At 38.7% G+C, this 25,451-nt stretch overlaps 1 protein-coding gene across 4 annotated transcripts in view; it reads left to right on the plus strand.

Moving 5' to 3' along the window:
• lama2 (laminin, alpha 2) overlaps nucleotides 1-25,451 on the plus strand; it is a 206,596-nt gene that overhangs the window by 50,864 nt on the left and 130,281 nt on the right. For all 4 annotated transcript variants that reach the window (XM_042389960.1, XM_042389962.1, XM_042389961.1 and 1 more), the window contains exons 4-13: nucleotides 11,791-11,842; nucleotides 13,522-13,712; nucleotides 17,124-17,303; nucleotides 17,842-17,931; nucleotides 20,637-20,754; nucleotides 22,105-22,283; nucleotides 22,394-22,493; nucleotides 23,570-23,627; nucleotides 24,561-24,663; nucleotides 24,868-25,008. In XM_042389960.1, coding sequence (XP_042245894.1) covers nucleotides 11,791-11,842; nucleotides 13,522-13,712; nucleotides 17,124-17,303; nucleotides 17,842-17,931; nucleotides 20,637-20,754; nucleotides 22,105-22,283; nucleotides 22,394-22,493; nucleotides 23,570-23,627; nucleotides 24,561-24,663; nucleotides 24,868-25,008 — 1,212 coding nt within the window. The remainder of the gene's footprint in view (nucleotides 1-11,790; nucleotides 11,843-13,521; nucleotides 13,713-17,123; nucleotides 17,304-17,841; nucleotides 17,932-20,636; nucleotides 20,755-22,104; nucleotides 22,284-22,393; nucleotides 22,494-23,569; nucleotides 23,628-24,560; nucleotides 24,664-24,867; nucleotides 25,009-25,451) is intronic.

A 25,451-nucleotide genomic window follows, 5' to 3' on the forward strand; every position in this document is an offset into this window, starting at 1 on the left:
TGTGTTTTTCAAAGTATTCAAAATGGTGGAAAATCTATCTAGGCGCAAATGGACGTAGCTTATATAAATTTAGCACAAAAAGCAAGGAAATTTGTGTTTGGTAGATTATTTCTTTGTTGTAACAATGCTTCTTGGCAATAAATCTTATACCGTTGGAAAGCCTGTTTATTTCCCTTTTAAATGGTGCCACATTTGTAAGGAACATGCATTTATGGGATGAGCAGCAGAACTGAGTTATGTGGGTTGCGCCCATGAAAAATTTGACAGATCTTCTCTGCCATGCCAAACAGCTTATTCTGCCATGGACTCTTGTTTGGTGTTTGGTGGATTGGATGATTGAAGTTTGAAGAAACAAGACATATTGGCAATTTAACAATTTATTCATTTAACTAACAGGAGCCTCAGTAGCGTGTGGAAGAACCATACACAGCCACAACAGCCTGGCACCTCCTCCTCATGCTGGTCACCAGCCTGGTCACACACTGCTGTGGGATGGCATCGCATTCTTCAACCAGCATTTGTCGCAAGTCAGCCAACGTGGTTGTGTTGGTCACTCTGGCACGAACAGCACACCCAAGCTGATCCTACAAATGTTCAATGGGGTTGAGGTCAGGACTGCTGGCAGGCCATTCCATCTTCTCCACTCCCAAATTCTGGAGGTAGTCTCTGATAAACTCCACTCTGTGGGGGCGAGTGTTGTCATCTTGGAGGATAGAGTTCGGTCCCAGACTGTGGAGATATGAGATTGCCACTGGTTGCAGAATCTCATCTCGACATCTCTCTGCATTGAGATTGCCTGCAATGATGACAAGCCTTGTTTTTCCAGTGAGGGAGATGCCGCCCTACGCCATCACACTGCCTCCACCAAAAGATGTTACTCTATTGGTGCAGCAATCAGCATAGCGCTCTTCGCGTCTTCTCCACACTTTGACCCTACGATCCAACTGCCATAGGCAGAATATGGACTAATCGCTGAACATAACATTCCTCCACATATTCAGGTTCCAGTGCACGTGTTGCCAGCCTGTTGCCGGCCTGACGATGAAAAGCAGTCATGGCAGGCCTCCTGGTAGCCCTATGAGACCGGAGATTGGCTGCGTGCAGTCTGTTCTGGATTGTCTGGGCAGAGAGCCGTCGGCCATTTCGTCCTGCAAATCTGTAGAAGACAGCCTACGGTACCTAAGTGCTGACAGGGTGAGGAAACAGTCTTCTTGGGGTGTTGTCTTCCCAATAATGCCGCAACTTGGTTTTGCGGAACACCAGCTTGAAGTTGCCCTATTGCACAGGCCCTATCCAGATCAGTCAAACGTGGCATGCCGATTCTTGGAGCAGACACCTACTGACCACTGCAGCAGGGCCCATGCTCACAGGTACCTGGGGGTACCAGAAGCTCATAACAAGAGTCAATAGCAACAGCAAAATAAGCTGTTTGGCATTGGCAGAGAAGATTTGTCAAATTTTTCATGGGCGCAACCCACATACTCAGCTGTGCTGCTCATCCCACAAATGCATGTTCCTTACAAATGTGGCACCATTTAAAAGGGAAATAAACAGGCTTTCCAACAGTATAAGATTTATTGCCAAGAAGCATTGTTACAACAAAGAAATAATCCACCAAACCCAAATTCCCTACTTTTTGTGCTAAGTTTAGATAGATTGGTCTGGACCCACAGAATCTAGAAAAACAAAGAATTTTGTTTGTGAGACTTACAGCTCAAAAGTTATAGGCCAAAACATAAAGTTTGTTGTTACAGTGTGCCCATCAGGCCGATTGGGGTCATATCTCTTGGGCAGCACCTGCACACAACTTCCAATTAATGGGCAAAATCTCATGTCTCTCACATTTACCATCTCACAGGAATTCGCAAAAACATTTCTGAAGAAAAATAATAAACCAGCACAAAAACAGTAGGGTTACAGTCCTTTGGGCTTAAACCCTTAATAACTAATAACTAACTAACTATTTATATAGCACTTTTCAAAAATAAGTTGCAAAGTGCTTTACAAAGACATAAAAAGAAGAGAAATTACTAGATAAATAATAAATAAAAGTAGAATTGATACAGTAATAATGACAAGTGAGGTATGAATTGCTAAAACACAGTAAAAACAAGCCTGTCTGACCTCCTCTGGCAGGTCATTCCAGAGTCATGGGGCCTTGACTCCAAAGGCTCAGTCTCCTCTGGCTTTTAGCCTTGACCTAAGAATTACTAACAGACCTCTGCTGGAGGATCTCAGGCTGCGTTCAGGCTCATAAGGGGTTAAGTCATTGATATAATCAGGGGGCCAACCCCAAACGTGCTTTAAAAGTAATCATTAAAATTTCAAAATCAACTCTAAAATGTACAAGTAGGGCTGGGCAATATATCAATATTACATTGATATTGTGATATGAGACTAGATATCATCTTGGATTTTAGATATTGTAAAATTGTGATATGACATAAGTGTTGTCTTTTCCTGGTTTTAAAGGCTGCATTACAGTAAATTGATGTAATTTTCTGAACTTACCAGACTGTTGTAGCTTTTCTATTATTTGCCTTTAACCACTAAGTCATTATATCCACATTACTGATGATTATTTATCAAAAATCTCATTGTATGAATATTTTGAGAAAGCACCAATAATCATCTCTACAATATTGTCGCACTATCAATATTGAGGTATGTGGTCAAAAATATTGTAATATTTGTCCATATCATCCGGCCCTACATACAGGTAACCAGTGTAGAGATGATACAATCGGTGTTATGTGGACTTTTCTGTTGGATTTAGTGAACAGTCGTGCTGCAGCATTTTAAACTAGTTGTCAAAATGTCTTAAAAAAAGGTGTATTTTGAATATTTGGACATGAGAAGGCTTTTACAACTGACTTCATCAGAAAAGACTGAAAACTATTCTACTATCATGAAGTAATTCTCTGTTCATTATCTCAATCAATTTTGTATTGATCAAAGTTATAGATAGACCTCACACCTGATTTGCAGTGATTGACTGTATAGCCGCTGCTATTAATGTTTGTGCTTGTATGTGCGAACATGTGCGTGCTTCAGTTGGTGTATTGTGTGCATGTATGTGTGAGTCTGATCGGTGCTATGGAAAGCTATTTACCCTCCAGTGCACTGAATTTCCCTTGCGACCACAGTCATCTCACTCAGAAAATGACAGTGTGCTTGAGTGTGTGTGTGTGTGGTTATCGCCCGTGACATCACCACTCTCATTTCCTCTCTTGTTATTGTTGAGCCTCTCTGGACAGAAAGACTAAATAATGAGAGAGTGGGAGCTGAGGCAGGGGTGTGTCTAGGACTTGACAAGGTCTGGGGTAACTGTAAACCCAGACCATCTGAGCTGTGGTCATGGTGTGTGCACGTGTCGAGCACGCACCAAATTTTTTTTGGGTGGTCTCTGCTATCTGCCTGGAACACCCCTGCCTAAATTTCATTTAATTTTACTGCATTGTATAACTACTGCAAACATTACATTTCATTTGAAATTTAATTTTTAATAGTAATGTTAAGACAATTGCTCTGGACAAAATGGACATCTGCAGGGCAGCTGAAACTTCTCAAACCTATGGCACTAGTTTAATTGCTACTTTACTTTTTTATTCTGTTTTTACATTTGTATTTGACTGCACTTTGTGTTGTATAAATAAAATAAACCAACAGCCTGATGACAGTAGATTGAATTGAAACACTTGTTAAAGACAAAGAAACCTTCTGTTTACAGTTAATCTGTGCTATGGCATCATCAAGATATCAAAATGCTACAGAGACATTAGAGTCAGTGGTAAATTAGAGTTGCACCGATCAGTTCATCGGATCATGACCTCAACAGTATGGCGATAGACGTTGACTGGTCGATCATCGCAGCAGTTGGGCTGCTAGCAGCTGAGGTGACCGGCTGGTCTCACCTGGCTGGCGGCTCCTCACATCTCCAAAAACATCAGGGCAAAGTTCCATACAGGCGTTATTTGGACTACATATTGGGAATCTAAACGATTACTTTCTCGCCTGAAAAAATATTAAAATTTAACAAAGTGACATAATAAAATAACAACTGCTTTTAGCTTGTCTCATAATCTATTGCTGCCAGTTGCTCAGGGCAACGCTACTTCTCCACTTCTCATGTTAGGCTGAGGACAGACTGGACACTACAGTGACTAACTATTGCCTCTTGAGGTACAAAGTGGTATTATGAGACAGGACGAACCGGGGCTATTCTTACATGTAGCACCTTTAAATGTTGTTCCCATAACACATTTTTCATATTCACAAAACAATCAATCTTATAAATCATGCTGCATGTAAGAATTTCCAAGATACTACACTGTAATCTTGGAGATACTGGGGTATTTCAACCTGTTTTGGTCCTGTATCTTTGCCACCTAAATCGTCAGGGTATACTCCTCCAGCTCTTTCAAGTCTACTTGGCTGTCCTGTATGCTGCATTGGCTGCCTGTCCTCTCGTGTTGCTGGATGACCTGAAAAGTTAAAACAGATACTAACATTAATACTGAAATTTAATATATACTAGCTACTTACTACTTTCTCAGACCTAGAGTCTGCTCTTGACTACTTAATTTACAACATATTTTGTGGTGGTCAATGACAGAATGAACAAACATGAAAGTTGTATTGGTACACTTATCTAGACCAAACACAACATCTATACTGTATACTACACACTGCAGATATGGAGATACAGGGGAAATGTTACCAAAGATGACTCAGTTACCAAAGAAAACTGTCTATGCTTATCTGTTGACAAACAGTGAAATGCATAAATGATGACAGACACCCAGTACATCCCAAAACTGATATTTACCATAGAGCTATAAGAAGTATCTATGGAATCTGCAGAATCTCTAGTCTTAGGAGATGCCTCAATATTCCCTCTAGCAAACTTAACCCTATAGAGCCTCTGACAGACATGTTTTTAGTCCCTTTTTTTCTCTACTTTTTACAGCTATTTTTTACACTGTACAGTGTCCTTGAGTTTTGAAAGGTGCTTTCAAATTCAAATTTGTTTCAAATTAAGTATTATTATTGTAACATTCAGTCTGCTCTCTCCCTTCATGGCAAAAATAATTCCCAACATCCATCTATAAAGCAAAATATATTGGAAATGAATGGCCTGCACATGATGACCATTGATCAACTATCAAAGGCAGCATAATGTTACATATTTACACACTTACATGCCAGGAGCTAAACAAAGCAGCAGCTAACCTTAGCTAGCTGAGGGACCCCGTGTGATATGCTCTTCATCATTTTTAGATGAATTCTTGGATTGTAATTGTGTATGCAGTTGCATTTGACTTGACAATACTTAAAAGGTCCTCTGCAGTGACCTGTTGTAAGTGGTTGAGAACCATTTCTGACTTTGTGTGAGCTTAGTTTCTAAATTTTGGTTTAAAGGTGTAAATGTTTATATTTCAAATAATCACCCTTTTTTATAGTCTTTCCATATCAAAATAAAGGTTTTCCAGCATTGTGTTTTAGTGTGTGAAGTGTTGCCGTTGGCATTGACATTAGTATCCATATAGATTAAGAAATTACCAGTAAATGTATTAGGACTATTTTACCATCAGGGGCTAAACTTGCTTCGCCATTGAAATAATCTTTTATCAGCCCCAGACAGGATTCAGTTAAATTGCAGTTATTATGGAAATGCAGCGGCCAGTTTGACTGATGGACAGTTTGATGGACGTGGTCAAATCATGCACTGGCTCTGCTTTCTGGGGGTGGGAGGAGAACCTGGCAGAGTGATCAGGATCCTGAAAGAAGCTGTCAGTCAAAGTGCTACTTCAAATAAATACCTCAACACACACACACACACACACACAAATGCACACAAACACTAACACAAATTCATACATGTCACAGGCAAAATTACATCCTTGAATTCCCCAAGACTATTTCTGTAATGGTCTGCATACAATCTACAGGATGACTGTAGATCCAAACCCTTGTAGCCAAAACATTCAGATCAGTGATCAAAATTAGTTGATTAAGGCAGAAAGAGACTAATATGTGCCTGTTTAAATTGAAAAAAAAAATCAAACAATATTATTAATGGTTTTCAGGGTAACAAAGTTTTATAAAAAAGGTAAAGAAATGATAAAAGATAAAGAAGAAAGAGCTTCTCGAGGGCTGACATCTGAAAGTAGGAGGTGCATTGAAAAAAGAGACCAAGCCTCAACAACTTTGTGTCAAAAATTAGGAAAATATATCACAAGAAAAGTCATACGGGGAAAAAGTGATAAATGGAGTTCACAGGTGTTGTTAACCAGCTAAATTCTATTATAGGAGTAGAGAGATTTGTGTTTCTCCTACATTCATCTACTCCCTGGCCTTCAGTGCTGTATACTCATTAGACAGCATAGCTTTCTGCATTCATGCTTTTGCTTTTGATTTAATCTTGGCTCTCAGCTTTAAGCCCTGTTGAACACATGAGGGAATCCCAGTGTAAACTAAGGGCATTTTCAAACTTGCCTTGTTTAGTGTGGTTGAATCAGACTCTAGTTCGTGTTTCCCCCTCGTTACGATTCGTTTGGGCAGATCTGCAGGCTATAGCAAATGAAGTATAGGTTTGAAAACGCCCTAATATAACTTCTAACAAGACCATCAGACTTAAGAACATACTTATTTGCATTATTTATTATCTCAACATACATTGCAATCAGACTTTTTGATCAATACTCTTGAGGTTAGAGATATAGTAATACATTTAATGTTGAGGCAGTGGAGTATTTCTGCAGATAGGACTCATTCAGATGGTTTCATCATTGAAAGAAAATACTTGTGTTTTCAGTGTTTTTTGTCTTCTTCTCAGCACTGCTCTTTCTTTTCTCGATAATTACCTCCATTGTTGTTCCTTTGACTGACTTTACCGCTCTTTCACCATTGAAGCTGATGATGTACTGTCCTATTTTACAATTATATGAAATGGCTGAATATTGAAGATTTTAACCTTAACCCTTTTACGTAAAATCATCACAACTCTTACTACAGTCAGCGTCTTGCTCAAGGACGCTTTAATAAGAAAGATGCTGGAGTTATGATTCATTACAATGTGAGCTCTTACTTTCTTTAGCTCTGGCTTTATAACAAATACCCCTGAGAGGCAAATCTGTCCAGCTTACAAGAGACATTTTGTGTGTTAAATGTTGTTTCCCTTTGTCCACATTCATGGGAAACAAACCTCAAACACAACCTACCTAAACAGCAATGAGATAAAAATAACTCTTTACTTTTCCCTGAATGAAACAATGAAGAGGTACATATGAATGATATGTGGTAGGAGGTTTTAGTGCCATAATCTGAATCTGAAACTTAAAAATATCTTTATTCGCAGCAGATAGAAGGTAAATGAAACATCTGCTGTACCCAATAAAACTTTGTTGGTCTATTGTTTGACAGTAACTCGGGCCAAAGCAAGAATGTGGGAGAGATTGCAGCATCTGGTGTTATGTGCAGACTAAAGCCTATTTAAAAGCTTGAAAGTGTGTTTTGGGCAGACAGAGAGGCAAGACTTAAAGAGAATGGATTTCATTTGGATGTTCCTCTCCCTGTTTCTCATTCACAGCAACACACACAGGTCATTCGTCTGTTTAATCCAGAGTCCCCTGTCTGTCTATGCAACGTTGTACTGCAGCCTCTCTACTATTTAAGCTGTTGTGAAAAAAAAAACACAATAATTTGTTTGTTTTTCAAGTTTCATATTATTTTTTTTTGTTGTGCATTGAACTTTTTTAAAAATTGTATTTGCTGCAGAGCTGCCAAGAGACTGTCGTTCAAAGTACTGCAGCATTCAAACCGTCTCCCTAAATTGTTTTTTAGTGGCAGCTCAGTGGAAAAGCAGAACGATCCTGCAATGAGATGACTGCATGGCTCCAGTGAATATCTGCTGCTTGTTTGCTTGCACTAAGTTTGGCAGTCAGGGATGTTGGATGATTCAAACTTTTTAGAAATGGGCCAAAGGCTACTCTATTAGTCTAGGGAAATGTTAACACTTTTCCATTTGAAGTGAGAGTAAAATGTAATGTGTCTGCCCACCATTTCTGTTGCTCTGACCTGTCTGTCTGCATGTCTGTGTGTGTTTGTTTGTCTGAATCCCAAAACACACAAGAATTCAATTTTATTATCTTTTTCTTCATTGCTTAATTCTTTGTGTCTCTTATGAAATTCTGATCTTATTACTCTTTGTCTCTGATCAATCTTTTGTGTATTTGTGTGCAGATCCTGCTATAATTGGCTGAGTACTAACTGCAATTGAAGTTTGATGCCAGTTTATCGGGCCAGAGAGATGTTAACATGTTTCCATGTGAATGGCCTATAAACACCAGCTGTTCATTAAAACAGCTGTCACTGTTTGTCCAAATCACGCTGAGACAAAATGAATTCTTCACAGTCTATTTAATGGTGGGCTACCCAACCATACTGGACACAGGGCTTAAATGGACTCATTGAGCATTGAAATAAACATTTTAAGTGCTCATTTGGCTGTTATGTCCAAATATCTGCCAAGAACTGTTCCTTAGCATGAGTATTTCCTCTCAAATATGTAAGATGTTTATAATAAAATGCTTGAGAACTATGTGAAGATGAACAGTGATTTGTATGGTTTTGAGTTGAGACTCATGAGATGTAAAAACAGGAGACACTTATATCCGGACATGTGCAATTTTGTAGCCTTTATGGGCTTGACTTCATGAATAATTTGGCCCCACTTCTTTACAGTCTTAACACCTCAGTTTAAAGCTTTAAACTAACTCTGGTACAGTATATCAAATGGTAACATGTATGTTTAACACTGTACATGGTCCAAATAAATAAATAAAATAAATATGTAATATAAAATAAAAAAGTAAGTTGAGTAAGGAGTTCATGATAGAGCTCAGTATTATTCATCAGTACCAAAACTATGTAACTTCATCTGGGGATAAATGAGTCACCAATTGTTTCACTCTGTAGCTTAAAAACTTTTTCTTTTTCTATTAGAACATCCAGATCTGCTCTGTTCTCTCTTTTGAGATCAAATCAGTACTAAAAAGAGAAAATTCATATATTTTTGACAGCACCCTCTGTTTGTACATTAATCAGTCAGCATGTCCTCAATTCTCTGTTTACATAACTTTTTTGCATATAGCATATTTTAAACTGCATCTGCATAAAATAGTAACATCTCTGTTCTGTCGTAGGCTGATTGTGACACTGACAGCTTGGCAGCATCCTAAGATGCGACACAAAAACAATATGGCCTTTTTTTTTTTGGAAAATGTATATATTTATTTACTGAATATAGCCTTTATTCGATAGTGACAGTAGAGATGCAAATAGGACACATGGGGAGAGACAGCGAGGTAAGACATGATGCAACAAGGGTTCCCAGCCAGAATCAAACTGGATATGTTATATTTTATGCACCCACATTAGTTTTCTAGCTAATATCTCTTTTTTTATCCTTTTATCTTCTTACCTCCGGTCTCCTTTTTACGGAGTTGTAGGACAATATCTCATTCTGCAACACCAAGGGGAAAAGTGCACTGCTAACATCAGTTTGCTGGCTAGTTAGCTTTTTCAGCTTGTCAGTTGTAGCTCACTGAACTTTTTTTTTTCTTTATTGGACAGTTGAAGTGGCAGACAGGAAACAAGGGGAGTAAGATTGGTTGGACATGCAACAAAGGTCCCTGGCTGGAACAGAACAAGGGATGCTGCAGTTATGTGGCATGTGCAGTAACCATTCGGCTTCCAGGACACTACTCATTGAAAAATGGAATAAAATGGCTTGAAGGCATTTCTGGTACATCTCAAAAGATGATTTTTCAAATTTCTTTTATACATTTAAACATCACTTTGACATATTTTTGACTCCAACAAAGGAAGACCAATTGTGATTTCAGGTGGACTTAAAAATTCAATCTCTTCTCTATAGGGGATGACTGAGGCACTGGACTGGAAATATCGTAATTCTGTAGTAAGAATACTGTAGTGGACTTGGCTTTATTCAGTGAGAAAGTATTTTTTGTTTACTTCATTCTAACTGGAATTAACAAGGTTAAGCTCAAAATTGCCAAACCAAGCTGCAGTGCGATAAATGAATAAACAAATAAATAAATAAATAAAAAGAAGCTGTTTGAAAAAAAGATTTTGGCCAATTAAAATCACACAGACTGCTTTCACAGTAATACCATCCATTCGATATGTGAACTCACCATAAACTTACCTACCTGACATTAATGTTATGGATGCAAAATAAACATTTTATTTACCAGGTGTGTGATTTCCTGCAGGACAGTTATTTGTGTGTTTATCTGTTGATGCTGTGTTGAGCTTTAGAGGCAAAAAATGCACCTCGTCTGATCCACAACTGATCAAAACAGAGAATATGACATACTGCAACCCTACACACACACACACACACACACACACACACACACACACACACACACACACACACACACACTGCATTAGTTAGCTGTGTTCGTCTATGTTTAGCTGCTGGAGATGCCTAGCTGTCCTAAAGCTGTCACCATATTACAAGCTACTGCTGAGAACTCATATGCACACACAACACACACACACACACACATCCCATCCTCGGTATGAATACAGGTAACAGTGACTCTTTGTAAGTGGTTTGAATGACTGCTATAAGGTTACCCTGAAATACACTTTCTCACACACACAAACACACACACACTCTTGGTAGCTTTCTCTCTATTCTAATTGCTGCAATATGACACTGCTTCCCACATCACGAGAAGAAAGAGAGATGTACTCACAGAGAGAATGGATGAGGTGAAAGACAGAGTGGTGAAGTGAGAGAGGTGATTGAGGGAGTCAACATTTGACCCACATCTAGTGTCTGTCTATTTATCTGATAGATAAATCTATCCATACTACATCTGTCTATATGTCATTCTACCTACCTTGGTAAACAAAAGTAAAGAAAAGCCAGGACAAACAAAGACTGTTGTGTTATATTAGAACAAATAAGGTAATTTCAGTGATTTTTAAAATTAAAAACCAGGTAAAATTTGGAAGGAAATTCTTTAATATTTGAAAAATCTAGGTGAAATTTGATGAAAATGCCATTTATTGCACAAACGTTCCAACATTTCACCATTTTGTTAGTTTGTTTACACAGATGGACTCAAGTCATCTTTTATTTATATGTAGCCCAATAACACAAATCACAAAAATCACAAGTCTTTTGAGTTTCTTCCCCAATTTTTTTCCCTTTCCTCATTTTTGGCAGAGGCATATTCTAAACTGTCAGAACAGAAAAGCCTGTTTACTGTAAACAGAGGTGTCTTTTTCCAGCAGGAAACAGAACAATATTTAGATGTCAGAAAACATAATACCCGAATGGGAAGTGAAGAGGGTTTAAACTAATCTAATCCTTTTAAAATATTTGTTTTGGTGAAAATTGAGTCAGAAAAATGTGTGTATGAGTGTTGGTGATTTGACTTTAGGGGGGACTTCCCCTTTCTTCATACCTGGCTGTGTTACTTAATATGCCAGATTTTATTTTGACAGTTCAATTTAAAGTGACGTGACAACTGGCAAAAGTTTATTTTCGGCCACATTTAAGAGGTCGTTAAAACTTACTAGATGTGTTATAATCATGGTTATACAGTAACTTAATGGTTATAATGGCTATTAGCTTAGTTCACATGGTAAAGCTAATTGTATTCACTGAAACCATAGTTGTTTTAGGAGTTAAAAGTTTATTAAGGATTTCTTTTTCATTCATTCTATCCTCTCTGTGTATTTTCTCAGGTTTTCCAGATAGCCTATGTGATCGTTAAGGCAGCCAACTCACCTCGTCCAGGTAAGTATTCTTCTTAATAATTTAAAAAGCCATTTCAGTCTTATCAACAGTTTAATACAGTCTAAAGCCTTTTGAGCACATGATCCTCCCACAGAAAATCCACAAGTTATTTGAAAGACAATAATTGTTTCATGAAATGCATATTTACTCTCATATTAAACATTCCCAATATACTTTGCTTTGTTTCTTTAAGTTTAAATTCCAGCATCCAACTATCCTGATACCTTATTATCTGTAACTGTTACTGTAATTTGCTCTTAATAACTGACCTTAATGTACTTACATGTTACCTGATGATTTTTTGGAAATTACATATTTCCACATTTTAGTTTATCATTGTCTCCAACTCCAATTTTCCTAATTGTTTTCTACTGTTGCAGCTTTATATATTCTCTTTCAGTCTTTTATATTGTAGATTACAACTTTTCACTTAAAAAAAAAACTTTAAAAAAACCTTTTAAATCTCATTTGTATGTTTTTTTTGACCCTAACTAATTTGGACATGAATTGTGTTTTTGTCTAATTCTGTCTGGTTTTTCATTTTTGGCAGGAAATCTTAAAAATCAGGTTATGAATGGAATTCTTTGAAATCCTGTGGTCAGGTTGATTATGCACCAAGCAAGAAGTGATTACAGTAATTGTTCATACTCACGGACAAAAGAAGTGATTACTTCTAAAAAAAAAAAGGAATAAAACTCGAACATATCAGACCTTCATCAGAGCTCTGATATTATTAGACCGAAAGCTCAAAATAAAAGTGAAACACTGCATAGATCTAAACGTGTGGAAATCTCTTCTATCAGTTTGGACTCTTTGATGCTTCCAGCACCTTAGAAAAGATTTAGCCATGCGGAGCGGTGGTCATCCTGCATTATAAAACTTGAACATATAATGTCAAATGAAATTGAAAGATAACAATCAAACAATATGAAACCACTTTTGGTTTACACTTTGCCACCATTTCTGTGTTTGAAAGGCAGCATCATCAAATGTTACACTAATGTTAAATGTTAATTGAAAATTGCAGAAGCCCTGAATTTCTGAAAAATCTGTCTCATTTCAAAAGTTTAACTGCTGGATGCAAAATCTCTAACTACCTACATCACTACTCTCAGTGTATGTGCACCGGAGGATTCAGGTTTCCACATTGCATTTGTCTAAGTTATATATTGGACGAAGACTGGCTCCAAACTAGTTGTGATGCCACAAATCATGCGAGTAAGTACACGTATTAAACTCAGATTGAAGGTGAGCAGAGAGACATTTTCCCTCTTCAGTAGATGAATTTGAAAAATCTTTTATTGTCAGACTCTGAAGGTCAAACGTCCAAGTGAAGTGACAATAAGCAAAACACATTTTTCAGTGGAGTGGGACTTAACATTTTATGAAACTTGCACATCTTGACAGAAGCATAGAATAGGTGGCAGTTCATATGCACTCTGCCATCTAATTTGCTCATTTTGTTTTTCAATCTATGCAAGAGGTGGAATATCATAGTTTGTTCCATGTTATTGAGAATAGGTGATTGAATATATGATTGAAAGTTATGTCAATTTTCTATGTATTTTAAGTAGGGTGACCTAAACACAGGCTTGGATGTCCGTTATCACTTTTATTGATCTCATCACTTGTTTGGAGCATTCCATCATTATTTCTTCACCAATATTCTTCGTCCGCAGGTAACTGGGTCTTAGAGCGTTCAATAGATGGTGTGACCTTTAAACCCTGGCAGTACTATGCCATCACAGACACAGAGTGCCTGACCCGGTTCAACATTAATCCAAGGACAGGACCTCCATCCTACACCAGAGATGATGAAGTTATCTGCACATCTTTTTATTCAAAGATTCACCCTCTGGAGAATGGAGAGGTAATGTTTGTCCTTACAGAGACTGTCACTGTGATTTAGAACAGAGTTGGGCTCAGTTTTGGGTTAAATCAGGTTATGACTGTCTTTATCTTTGGTTGAGTTGGTTGAGTCAAGTTGGGTGGAGTTGGGTTGATTTAGTTAGGATGTAATAACAGAACAGTGTTGAATGGGTGACTAGGGTACAGTTAGTTGGATCGAGTTGGGTCGATTCTGTTGGGTAAAGGTAGACTGACTTGAATTGGGTTGATCTGGGTTGACATTGACATTGATTTGGTTGAGTTAACTTGAGTCTAAGTTTGGATGTACCATCATGGAAATCATATCCCCGACTGACACCCCACTAGTAGTTTAATGCAAGACCAGCTTTTACCATCTGTAGGATATTCTGTAAGCTGAATTTTCTTAAAAGTGTAATTTTCATTGCAATTAAAAGTTTCTGTTGTAAGTGAGACCAGGGCAGCAAGCAGCATTATGACAATTGTAATGTCTGTGGGGGCAGTCTCACAGAGAAGCATTTCTAAAAGAAAGAAAGAAAGAAAGAAAAAAAAAACCCATAACCATTGTGTTTTTCTACATTACTGTGCCACATGCCTTGTGCTCTTCTGGATTTTGTTTGTTGCCTTTTATTAATGTAAAAATATTTTCAACTTTTTGGTGCTTCATACCATTCATCAGTCATGTCAGTGGCCAGACCCAGAGCCAGGTACACAGAGGCAGACATATATTTGAATCTGACAGGGCTGTTGCGAAGCATCCTGGTCTCATCAGCCCCTGAGAGACCGAGCCAGGTCAAAAAAATGTAAACAGAGAAAAGTACAATCTTTATAATGTATAAGCTCTCTGAAAGGAAAAAAAATCTTCTGAGCAAGATAGATGGTGGACATTAAAGTGATACAAGTGGCTGGTTTTCATAATGATAATATTTAGAACATAGCAGATTTTTGAAAGAGTTTCATTTGAATGTGCAGAACTGTTTATATAATTTTAATTACTAATAGGAATAACAGTTGCTGAATTTTTTTGAAAACACACACTCACACCGAGACACACATGTGCACACCACTGTTTACTGTTATGTTGCTTTGATCAACTGTGTATGCAATTGCACCCAGTATGAACAGAGGGACAAGTCAGCTATAACTGACATTAATGAAGAGAAAGAGGACTGCAGAACACAAATAAACACACATACTCACACACAACAGCGCAAAACAAGCCAGTCACACATCTACATCTTCTACACAGGCTTCTAATTGTAGATGCCTGTCTGAATATGTGTACGCATTTACATGGGTGCGGATGTGTGTTCATGCACATACATATGTGTGTGTGTGTGTATGTGTGTGTTAGTGTATGTCGTCTTGTGTGTTTGCACCGTATGTGTGTCTGTGTCCTGCGGGGGAGCGCTAGAGGGGGTGCGAGCTGGGAGATGTCAAGAGCTGCGAGTAACGACGGAGGTGTCTGAGTGTGTGTATGTACTGTGTGTGTGTGTGTGTGTTTGTGTGCGTGTGTGTGTGTGGTTGACAGCTCTCTAGCCGTCTGATCACAGTGAAACCATAATGAGTCGTAGGCGATGTGTCACAGCATCGCACACACACACATTCACAATGTCACCCCACCACTCATCACACACACACATGCACACACACACACACACACACACACACAGAACCATCTCCTTCGTTACTTCCAAGTGTGCAGCTTGCACCCATCAAGTGTTCCCCCTTGACACACGCACACACACACACACAGACGCATGCATGCACGCACACAAGCACGGTCAGCCCACTCTAAGACTTTTTCTTGCAGATGCCAAATGTTGCTTTTGGCCACATGAGTGAGACAGACAGATGGACAGTCAGACAGGCAGGCAGACAGAACCTCACACTCCTTATTATGTGGCTGCTTTTTGATTATTGGTGATACAGGATTTAAATGCTTATTTTGTTTATTTTACTTCTACATGGTAGTCACAATATCAGGGTTTGAGGTTCCTTTCTTTCCTTGTAAACACTTTGTCCCTGAATAGATAACAACCTGAAACAGGGCTGAATATGATTTGTCTTCCAAAGAAACACTTTGTCTCTGAATAGATAACAACCTGAAACTGGGCTGAATATAATTTGTCTTCCAAATAAACACTTTGCTTAAGTGTTCATGTTTTAAAAGTGTCCTTTGAGATGTTCTGATGGACAAAAGCAACAGACTCTTTGGAGGGAAGCCTCTTTATTCATCATGATAATTTTGGACTGTGCCTCATCAATTGTTTTCTGATAAGCTGCAGCTGAAGGTTGCAGCAGCTTTGGGGTAGCGTAGCTATTTTCAAAATCTATGACGCAGACAGGCAGAGCTTATATTTGGTAAGAAAGTGCAGTCACTGAGAGGACCAATGCCTGTGCAGATAAAAACAGTACACTGTAAATTATTACTGGGGTAGGGTGTGAAAAATGACTAATTATTAAATTAGTGTTAAATACTTGATGTGAAATAGCTTCAGTGTGGTAAGCTACACTGCTTTGTCTGAATAGCTTGCTGCGTAGCTTGCTACTTGCTTAGCTTCCATTGATTGTATTAAATAAAAGTAATGAATGTGATATTAAGGAGTTTGTTCTTATTTGAAAGGGCAGCTTCCCTCGTTTTCCACTAGTTTGTGATGACGGTACAGATCATTTGTGCAATCAGTGATGGTGAAAACAGGTGTGTGTAGGGCTGGGCATATCAACTTAAATCAATATTGCAATTATATTTTCAACACATATAACTACTTCTATAGGATCGCTGGACAGATTTCTGGTTCAAAGTGCTGAAAAAGTGAAATCTTTTAAATACTTTAACGTGTTATATGCAGGTTTACATGCAAGGCACCACTTCAGTAATGGCAACTTCTGCCTGCAACTCGTCAATAGTGCTGCCTCTTTTCAACATCCGCCTTTAAAGTTACCAGTCAACATCTACTGTTACTACTACTATATGGGGTGGGGCCATTCTACTGTCTCCTTGTAATCCATTTGGTATCTGTGTGCCATTAGGAATATGTACAGTGTTGCAAAAACAAACTCCTGGCACCACATAGCACCCTTTATGTTTTAAACAACTATTTGAACTTCAATTAATTATCAAATTAAATGTGATACTTAGTTGAAGCACTGAAAACTAATAACACCGTTGTTGATTAATTAAAGAACAAAATATGCCATAGACATTGCTTCTTCCTGTTACTAAAAGGTTGTTGCTACTCTTCCACCTTCCTTCTACTCATCTGTTTACACTTGTTTACCAAAGATGCTTCTCACTCCTTCGTCCGTCTGCCACCGCAGGAAACTCAAAGCACCTTATATGTTTGTCTTTGCACCATGTCGTAGTTCAATACTGTTGTTACATGTCAGTATTTATCTGTCTCTCTGCCTATAGATCCACACGTCTTTAATCAATGGTCGTCCCAGTGCCGATGACCCCTCCCCAACCCTGTTGAACTTCACCTCTGCCCGCTACATCAGGTTGGTCTTTCAGCGAATCAGAACGCTGAACGCTGACCTCATGACTCTGACATATCATGACCCCAGAGATGTCGATCCCATCGTGACGAGACGGGTGAGGCTGAACACACACACATGCACAACACTTGTTCTCTTTCTTTTCTTTCCTCTCTCCTTTTCTCTTCTTTTCTCATTTACAGAAAAATATAAATATCTCCTTGGAAAATGATCTCAGTCACAACTTATACAGTTTTATTACTTTATCTCTAAGTGATGTTTGAATAAGTCATAACTATGAGATACAAAAGCATAATTTAATTTTGAAATCAGAAAGATAAGTTATATATTATGTGGTGACCTTAGCAAACCAAAAAAATCTGCTACTAATTAATAATAAACCATCAATCCCAGAAAGATTATATAATGACACGGATGCACTGCTGCTCTTAGAGGTAATGCTGCTGTTCAACACGTCACCAGATGTGGTGTTAGAGACATCTTTTGTTAGGTTAAGAAATCATTTTTTCAAGTGTAATCTGACTGAGATAAGTGAGCGAGGTCTTGTTCTAATAATGTATCTTAATTTATTAATACACTCATTAATGCTGTAGTACTCATTATAACATGTCGTCTGTCTTGTTCTCTCTCTTCAGTACTATTATTCCATTAAGGACATTTCAGTTGGAGGGATGTGTATCTGTTACGGCCACGCCAAGGCTTGTCCACTTGACACTGTTACAAAGGTAAAACTCTGTTTCTCTTCCTCTCAGTCCAGTTAACAAAACTATCAAGGTAATGGAGCTCCTCCATACTGTCGAACAGGAGCAAAGAGTACCCTCAGGCATCGGTGTTTTATCTCCTGCCTTATATCAAACTTTCTGTGTGTGTGTGTGTGTGTGTCTGTCTGTCTGCCTGCCTGCAGGGGACACAGGTGACACAGTGAAGCGTTGTCTCACGTGTCACTTCAAACAGTCGAGTGTTTGATACCAGACACCTGATCTTTCTCTCAACACACACACACACACACACACACACACACACACACACACACACACACACACACACGGCCTTGTGTCCTTTACATGTCCTGAGGCTGAAGCACAGAGTCTAAGTCAGATGTGACACTTGTGTCTGGTCCCTTGGTGATGATGTCATTGACAATAAGTGATGTCACTGGTGTGTTGAAAGCTCCAGTTTCTTCTCTTATCTTCTCTGTTCTTTCCACCTCAAGAGGATATAATAAGGATATATGCCCAAGTCAAGGATTTAGCAGTATTTGTGGTGTTAATTGACTGAAAATGACGAAAAAAAAAAACAATTATCTTTGACCATGTGTTTATTTGGAGGACATACTCCATGTATGCTGGGGCAACTTAAAGAATTATACCTTGTTTTTATGTATGACCCATTTAATACCAATCATTTTTACTTTATATTTATGCAAATCAATTTCCAAAGTATATTACAGCATTTTTCTTAACTTTGATGCTATCTTTGGTTTCCTTACAACTTCTTCAACTGTAACTCTCTTGTCTCAAAGAGCTAATTTGTCTTACAGTCATATGGGGAAACAGAGAAAACACACACAGACTTAAATATAGAACACAATAAAATATATGAAATATAAAAAAAATATGTACAGTACTGTAAGAAAAATAACCTTGTAGAGACATTTATTTTGCATCCAACTTATAAAACTGTTGCATGGTATTGATTTAAATACTCAAACATCCTGGGAGTCACATGAACACACCAGACTTTTTAAGTTAATATAGACATTGCAAAGGTACCATGAGGTGTCAATCTTAAGCAAGTTCCAAGTCATCATCTTGATATTTACTAAAATTGCTCGTCTGGAAGGTAGTTAAACTACACTTGTGGCACCTCAGGTGGTGGATAAAGTATTATAGAATAATGTGTTTTTGTTAAAACTTGTGTATCATTGTGAACATGTTTCTACTAGGGTGTATAAGTACTTGTATATAATCTGACATATAACACATTATCAGCTGAATTCTGCTTTATTTATCTCCCATTTTGTAGAGATTATTTATTGATTGCTTTTTGTTTAATTAACAGGGACCATAAAGATAAAAATTGATACAAGAATATGAAATGTTTATCTAGCCTTCTGTTCCCACAGGACTTTAAGCTCCTTTACTTTGATACAAGTTCATCTATCCATGCAGTTAATGCCCTGGGCAGACATTCAGAAAGCAGAAAAGGTGGAGACCCGCAAGATGATTTGTTGATGATCGTCTACAGATCATTTGTTCAGATGCATGCTCAGCACAAAGGCAGCCTGAAGCCAGATTTGTAGCGTTGAGTCTCAGATAAAAGGGGCAAATTCACTCGTGCCAAAAAATCCAAACTTGGCTCTCACTATGCTATTGTACTGCTCTCCCCTCAGTTAAATCTGGCACCCTCTCCACATCAGCCAATTTACAGAAAGTCCTAAATTGAATTACTGAACCTCATAGTTGGCAAATTTCCTGCTACATTCTGCTTTGACTGTGTTTAGTTATGAATTTATTTCTCTCCTGGGAAAGTAGTAGTGAACCCATTTGCTACTGAGACAATCTGGAAAGTGAACCAAGTTCTTTCATTGCGGCGGGCTCTCCCGTGAATAAATTGTTGTTTGATAGGCTTTCAGTAGGCCACGCATATTGGTAATGACCTGTTTTCTGCCATCCATTTTCATAATCATGTGGATGTTGTGATGCCATAACACAAAGAGGCCAAATCACTTAATTACATTTCACTTTCTACCAAAGTAACAACTTAGTTTGACAATGAACAGATTCATATCTCAGAATGGAATCACATATCACAATTAAAACCAACCTAAGTTTTCATCTCTGTACATTTTAAAGAGTAACTCCAGCTAAAAACTTTTAAATAGTTAAAGTTCTCAGCGTGCTGCAGTGGTGACAAGGTGTACTTGGGGTGTTGCCAGTACACCTTGACATCAGCGTAAGATGTAGTTACTGTACACATGCCTACACTACTTAAGATGTGTTCAGATGTTTTCACAGAGTTAGAAATAGTTGGTTGGTATTTTTTCCTATATTCCAGGAAACAAGCAAGTGTTTTACAAAACAGCGCAAACTCAGCTTGTATGTGTCAAGCCATATTTTAACATTTTAAAATGTAGTTATTTTTCCTTCACCAAGCGCTTGATAGATTTTGGAGAAAAAGTTGCCACACTGGAATTTAAATGTGGTGGTGACTCAGATTGTTACCATGTTTAGTATTCTCTCAGGAGCCAGCTTCCAGTTAGAACAAAATCACTTCATTTAAACACAGTTGTTCATGTCTGTTTAATTGACAAATCTGTGAAACTTAGATCTACTCTGTTAGTGTGTGTTTTTCATTTTTATTTGTGTCTGTGTGTGTGTGTGTGTGTGTGTGTGTGTGTGTGTGTGTGTGTGTGTGTGTGTGTGTGCAGAAATTTAGCTGTGAGTGTGAACACAACACATGCGGGGAGAGCTGTGATCGTTGTTGCCCTGGTTACCACCAGCAGCCCTGGATGGCAGGAACCTTCCTCACTCGACATGTCTGTGAGAGTAAGAAAAACCATAACACAACAACAAATAACACGCCTGAATTACACACAGCTACCCACAAGCCAACGGCAGTCCATTCACATCACAACTAATCCTTTTTACCCAGAAACTAATAGTTACTCGACAAACTTTCTGTACTTGGAAATGTCATTGCAGAGGTCATATGATACTATATGTGTGCTTGGTTTAGATTTAAAAGAGCCCACTTTTGTTGCAATGTAGCATATGGTTACTACGCACCACATCATTTTGCTTCTAATATTACTACAGCACACCTTCAACTTCTATGAGCTCTACAGACTTTAACTATGGCTGGCAAGTGTGACGATTCCAGCTCCTCTAATCAGTATCAGCTTTTGATATAAGACTTTATAAAGCCGTCAAAAGTCACCTCTGTGTCCATTAACCTTCATCAACTATGCAGCGGTAGAGCAATGAGGCTTCCACCTGTCACCATAAAACTAGGATAACAACATGTAATCTTCATTTTATTTCACACAGGCTATCGCCTTCTAACAGACTCTATAGCCTTAATCGCCTGATAAATGTGACTACTGCCTTGACACTGACACAACATCACAAAGGCAACAAATGATCATCATTAGAGTGCATGTTAAAAGCGGTGACTGATCACAACAATAAAGGAAAGGTGTAGAGTATCCACACATGATTGACAATATTTTCTCTTGCCTCTGTAGATAATGTAAGTAGAATCTTGCAAGCCCATGTGGCTTACGTACCTTCTGGGTGTATGACACAACTCCCCAAAAACACCCTTTAAATTGCATCCGAGCTTAGAGAGTCTAGAACAGTGTAGTAGGTTTTGACTTAATGGGATGTGTAAAACAACTTTGAGAACCAGTTCGTTCTAAATAAAAAAAGACCCCCACATCCTGGACTTTAGGCTGTGTAAGGGGGAGACCTTTCATAGGGCAAAAGTGCAAATCCCAGTTTCTCCTCAAAATTCCAGAAGACGACACTTTCTTCTCTTTGGTGAATTTAAAATGGTAAGCTCAGTGAGTAGGAAAACACAGCTTATGTTTAACTATCACAGGAAATGGTGAGGGCAAGCTTGAATAGGAAACCTGCTTTTTTCTCTCTGGACCCCAGGAGATAACACACTGCTCATGGTAACTGATTGATACTTTAGGGTGCTGTCTTCAAAACAGGATTGGATTTTTTTTTCTCTCTCTCTCAACTCCTGAGCGGAAGAAGTAAAAGGATTAGAGAAGCGGTCCTCCTGGCTTCATGCTCAGTATTTCGATAGAGAAGACGGGAGGGGGATGGGACTCTACAATCTTATCAAACTGCAGTACTGAAGTCTATCCCTGCCTCTGTGTTTGTTTTTAGAGTGTAACTGCCATGGTAAGGCAGAGGAATGTTACTTCAATCAGACTGTAGCAGATCTATCTCTCAGCCTGGACATCCACGGCCAATACAGAGGGGGTGGAGTCTGTATCAGTTGCCGTGACAACACAGATGGTGTCAACTGTCAGAGCTGTGTCGCTGGATACTACAGACCTACTGGGGTACATCACCTTTCATTCAGTTTAACAGTATCTGTGCCCTCTTTGGAATATGTTATGATGAGGCAAATGTTGATTTTGTTTAAAACATTTTGACTTCCCCACCTGTCCAGGTGAGCGCTGAGGAGGAAAACCCCTGTATCCCCTGCTTATGTGACCCACATGGTTCTGTCAGCCAATCATGTGTCGCAGATTCAAGCCAGGCCATGCCCGGTATGCTAATAAACTTTTATCTGTCAGTCTTTCTGTCTCCTTACATCTATCAGTCCTCTTCTCTCTGTTGATTCTTTATGTCCTGAATTTTAAATAATTTCAGCCACTCAGTGGACACACATGTAGCACTTTAAAGTGAATGCAAGCACATGTTTCACATTTTAATTCATTTTAAAGTGGTACTTCAGTAACATTTGATCGATTCAGTCCAGCTTAATTTCCTATGGGGATGGGGTTAGTCTAGGGGCGCTGGATTCATTTCAGAAGTGCGGGGGCCAAAAAGTGTGTGTGTGTGTGTGTGTGTTAAGGCCTTTTCATACTTTCCACGTCCGTGTCTGCGGACAGCTGCAGACTTTTTGGGGGTCTGCAGACACAGATTCAGTCCACATATGCACACTAGTACACAGGGTTGCATCATGATAACTTTTGAGAGTTGTGACTAATACAAACCGCTGTGCACTGTTTTTCTGATCAGCCTTTAAACGCAATATTCTGCTACTCCAACTGGACTTGCTGGATCATATTTCATTGTCTCACCAGCACTTTAAACAACACGCCCACACCAACACAGCCCCTTGTATTGTTTTACATGGGACTGTTTTCAGCAAGGGGGAAATCTTTAGTCAGACATTGGGGGGGAACCAAGTGAGTGAGGGGGCTGTGATTCACAGGAAAACCTTCTGTGTCTTTTTACCGTAAGTGTTGCAATATAGAGGTATTTGGGATGATACAGTGATTTGGGACTTAAAAAGAATGTGGGAGGAGGGTAAAGTCGGGGTGCCAATGGCCCCTAGGCTCCCTTACTTCTGGGGCCAGTGGGTTAGTCAAGGTCATCTGTGTGCGTAGAAGCTTTTGTTATTGAAAACCTTCTTTGACAGAACAGAACAACTGTTTATATTAGAGATAATTTTACACCATTTTGGTTTTTGGTCTTTTACTGTTTTTATGTTTAGAAAGAGGAGCTATTTTAGCTGCAGCCGCTTCAAAGAGATAACCACTCTCTTTTTGACTCACACTGTTGTTTTTTCTTTAAATGTGTGTGTGTGTGTGTGTGTGTGTATGTGTTTGACTGACAGACCAGCCAGCAGGGTCATGCCGGTGTAAGGAGGGTTTTGGGGGTTTGCAATGTGACAGGTGAGAGACACACACACACACACACACACACACACACACACATACACACACACATACAGAAAGAGATAGAGACACATTGTGACAGGTGAGCCGAACCTTTCAGCTGTTGTCTGTTCCAATTAGTGTTTGAAAATCGCCAGAAAGTTTCCATTAAGGTCTTTAATGATATTTGTTATCACTCTGTATCACACTTGGTTTTGTACCTTACATGATTTAAAGAGGTCACTATAAAAATGGCCACTGTATAAATGAAAGACACGCAGTTTCATTTGCTATTTTGTTTTGCTGTTTGTCTTCGACTGCAGCTTGGATAATCTGTTTTAAACATGATATCATCAACCAAGGTCCTCCTGTCATTCAAAACACCAGGTTAAAATCATAACCTGTGAATCAAAATACAACAATGAGAAAAGCGTTCTACTGTTAATCACTTATTTGAGCTATCACTATGTTTTGTTGCTGTAGCCGCTTGTTGTTCTGTCCGTATTGTCCTCTCTCCGACTGCAACGACTCAACCTCCCAGTGGGTGTCATTCAAGCTTGATCTAATGTAATCCAATCTCAAAGCTGATACAACTTTCCCTCTAAACTTTTAATAACCTTCCAGCAAACCAGGCCAGCAAAATAAGCATCGTCTTTAAAATCACTTCTTAAAATGGTCTAGACTTGCTTCAGCTCACTTTCTGTTAATTAGGGGTATATTAATATATTTCCTTTGAGACACATATTGCACATACATGCATGTCACCTCTGGTGCAAGGTCAGCTGTCTGCTGCAAACTAGAGGTTCAGTGTCTGACTCTGAGACAGTTTTACCAGGATGGACGCAGCAGTCGTTAGGAGAATTGGCGCTTTGACCTTCTGGATATGGGATGGCCTCTCTAATACTCATCAACTTCATCTCTATTATTGTTATTAAACTCATTTCTCTCTAGGTGTGCTGTCGGTTATATGGGCTACCCGTCCTGTCAGCGCTGTAATTGCAGCATGGAGGGAAGCACCAACGCTGACCCGTGTATAACACCCTGCGTGTGCAAGGTACACATACGCTTAAACACACAAATAATGACAAGTACTCCACGCTAACCTTTCTAGCCCTGTCATCATTATCTTCACCACATTAACACTACAATGACATGCCTTGTGCTCACAACGTCAGTTAGAGGACAGCCCATAAACTTTGCTGCATGCCTTTCCATCATCTTCTTTCTCTTTGTCTCTCTCTCTCTCTTTCTTCTGCAGGAAAATGTGGAGGGAGAAAATTGCGACCGCTGTAAACTGGGATTCTACAATCTCCAAGGTGACAATCGACGTGGCTGCGAAAAGTGTTCTTGCATGGGCGTTTCCAGTCAGTGTTTTGCCTCCACATGGACTTATCAGAACGTAAGAAACTACACACAAACTTCTTCTCTGTCAGCCAATAAGGATGTCTGATATCTGTCTGGATTTCATAAATAAACATTGTTTTTATGGTTAATGAAACAGTATTTATATTTCTATTTTCAAAAGACTGATGTAAACAACACTTTAATTTAAGTTGATCTCTTTAGCTGTGGTGGGTATTGTGACTTATAGTTTTAGACTATAGTTTTTCCTTTTTTTCCCTTAAATTTATTTCAAACAAGTTTGCTGCTGAAAATTTAAATTGTATCAATTCCAGTGCACCACAGAATATTTCTTCTGAAAGCATTTAAAACAGCAAATATTTGGAGCTAAATCGATCATTTCAATGGAAAACTAAATCCATGTGAATCTTTTGCATCAAATTCAACTTTGAAACCAGAATTTGCGGCATTGATCAATACCAATCTGCCTTAGTGGTATTG

This window comes from Thunnus maccoyii, chromosome 17 (assembly GCF_910596095.1).
Source record: "Thunnus maccoyii chromosome 17, fThuMac1.1, whole genome shotgun sequence".
Classification (NCBI taxonomy): Eukaryota; Metazoa; Chordata; class Actinopteri; order Scombriformes; family Scombridae; genus Thunnus; species Thunnus maccoyii.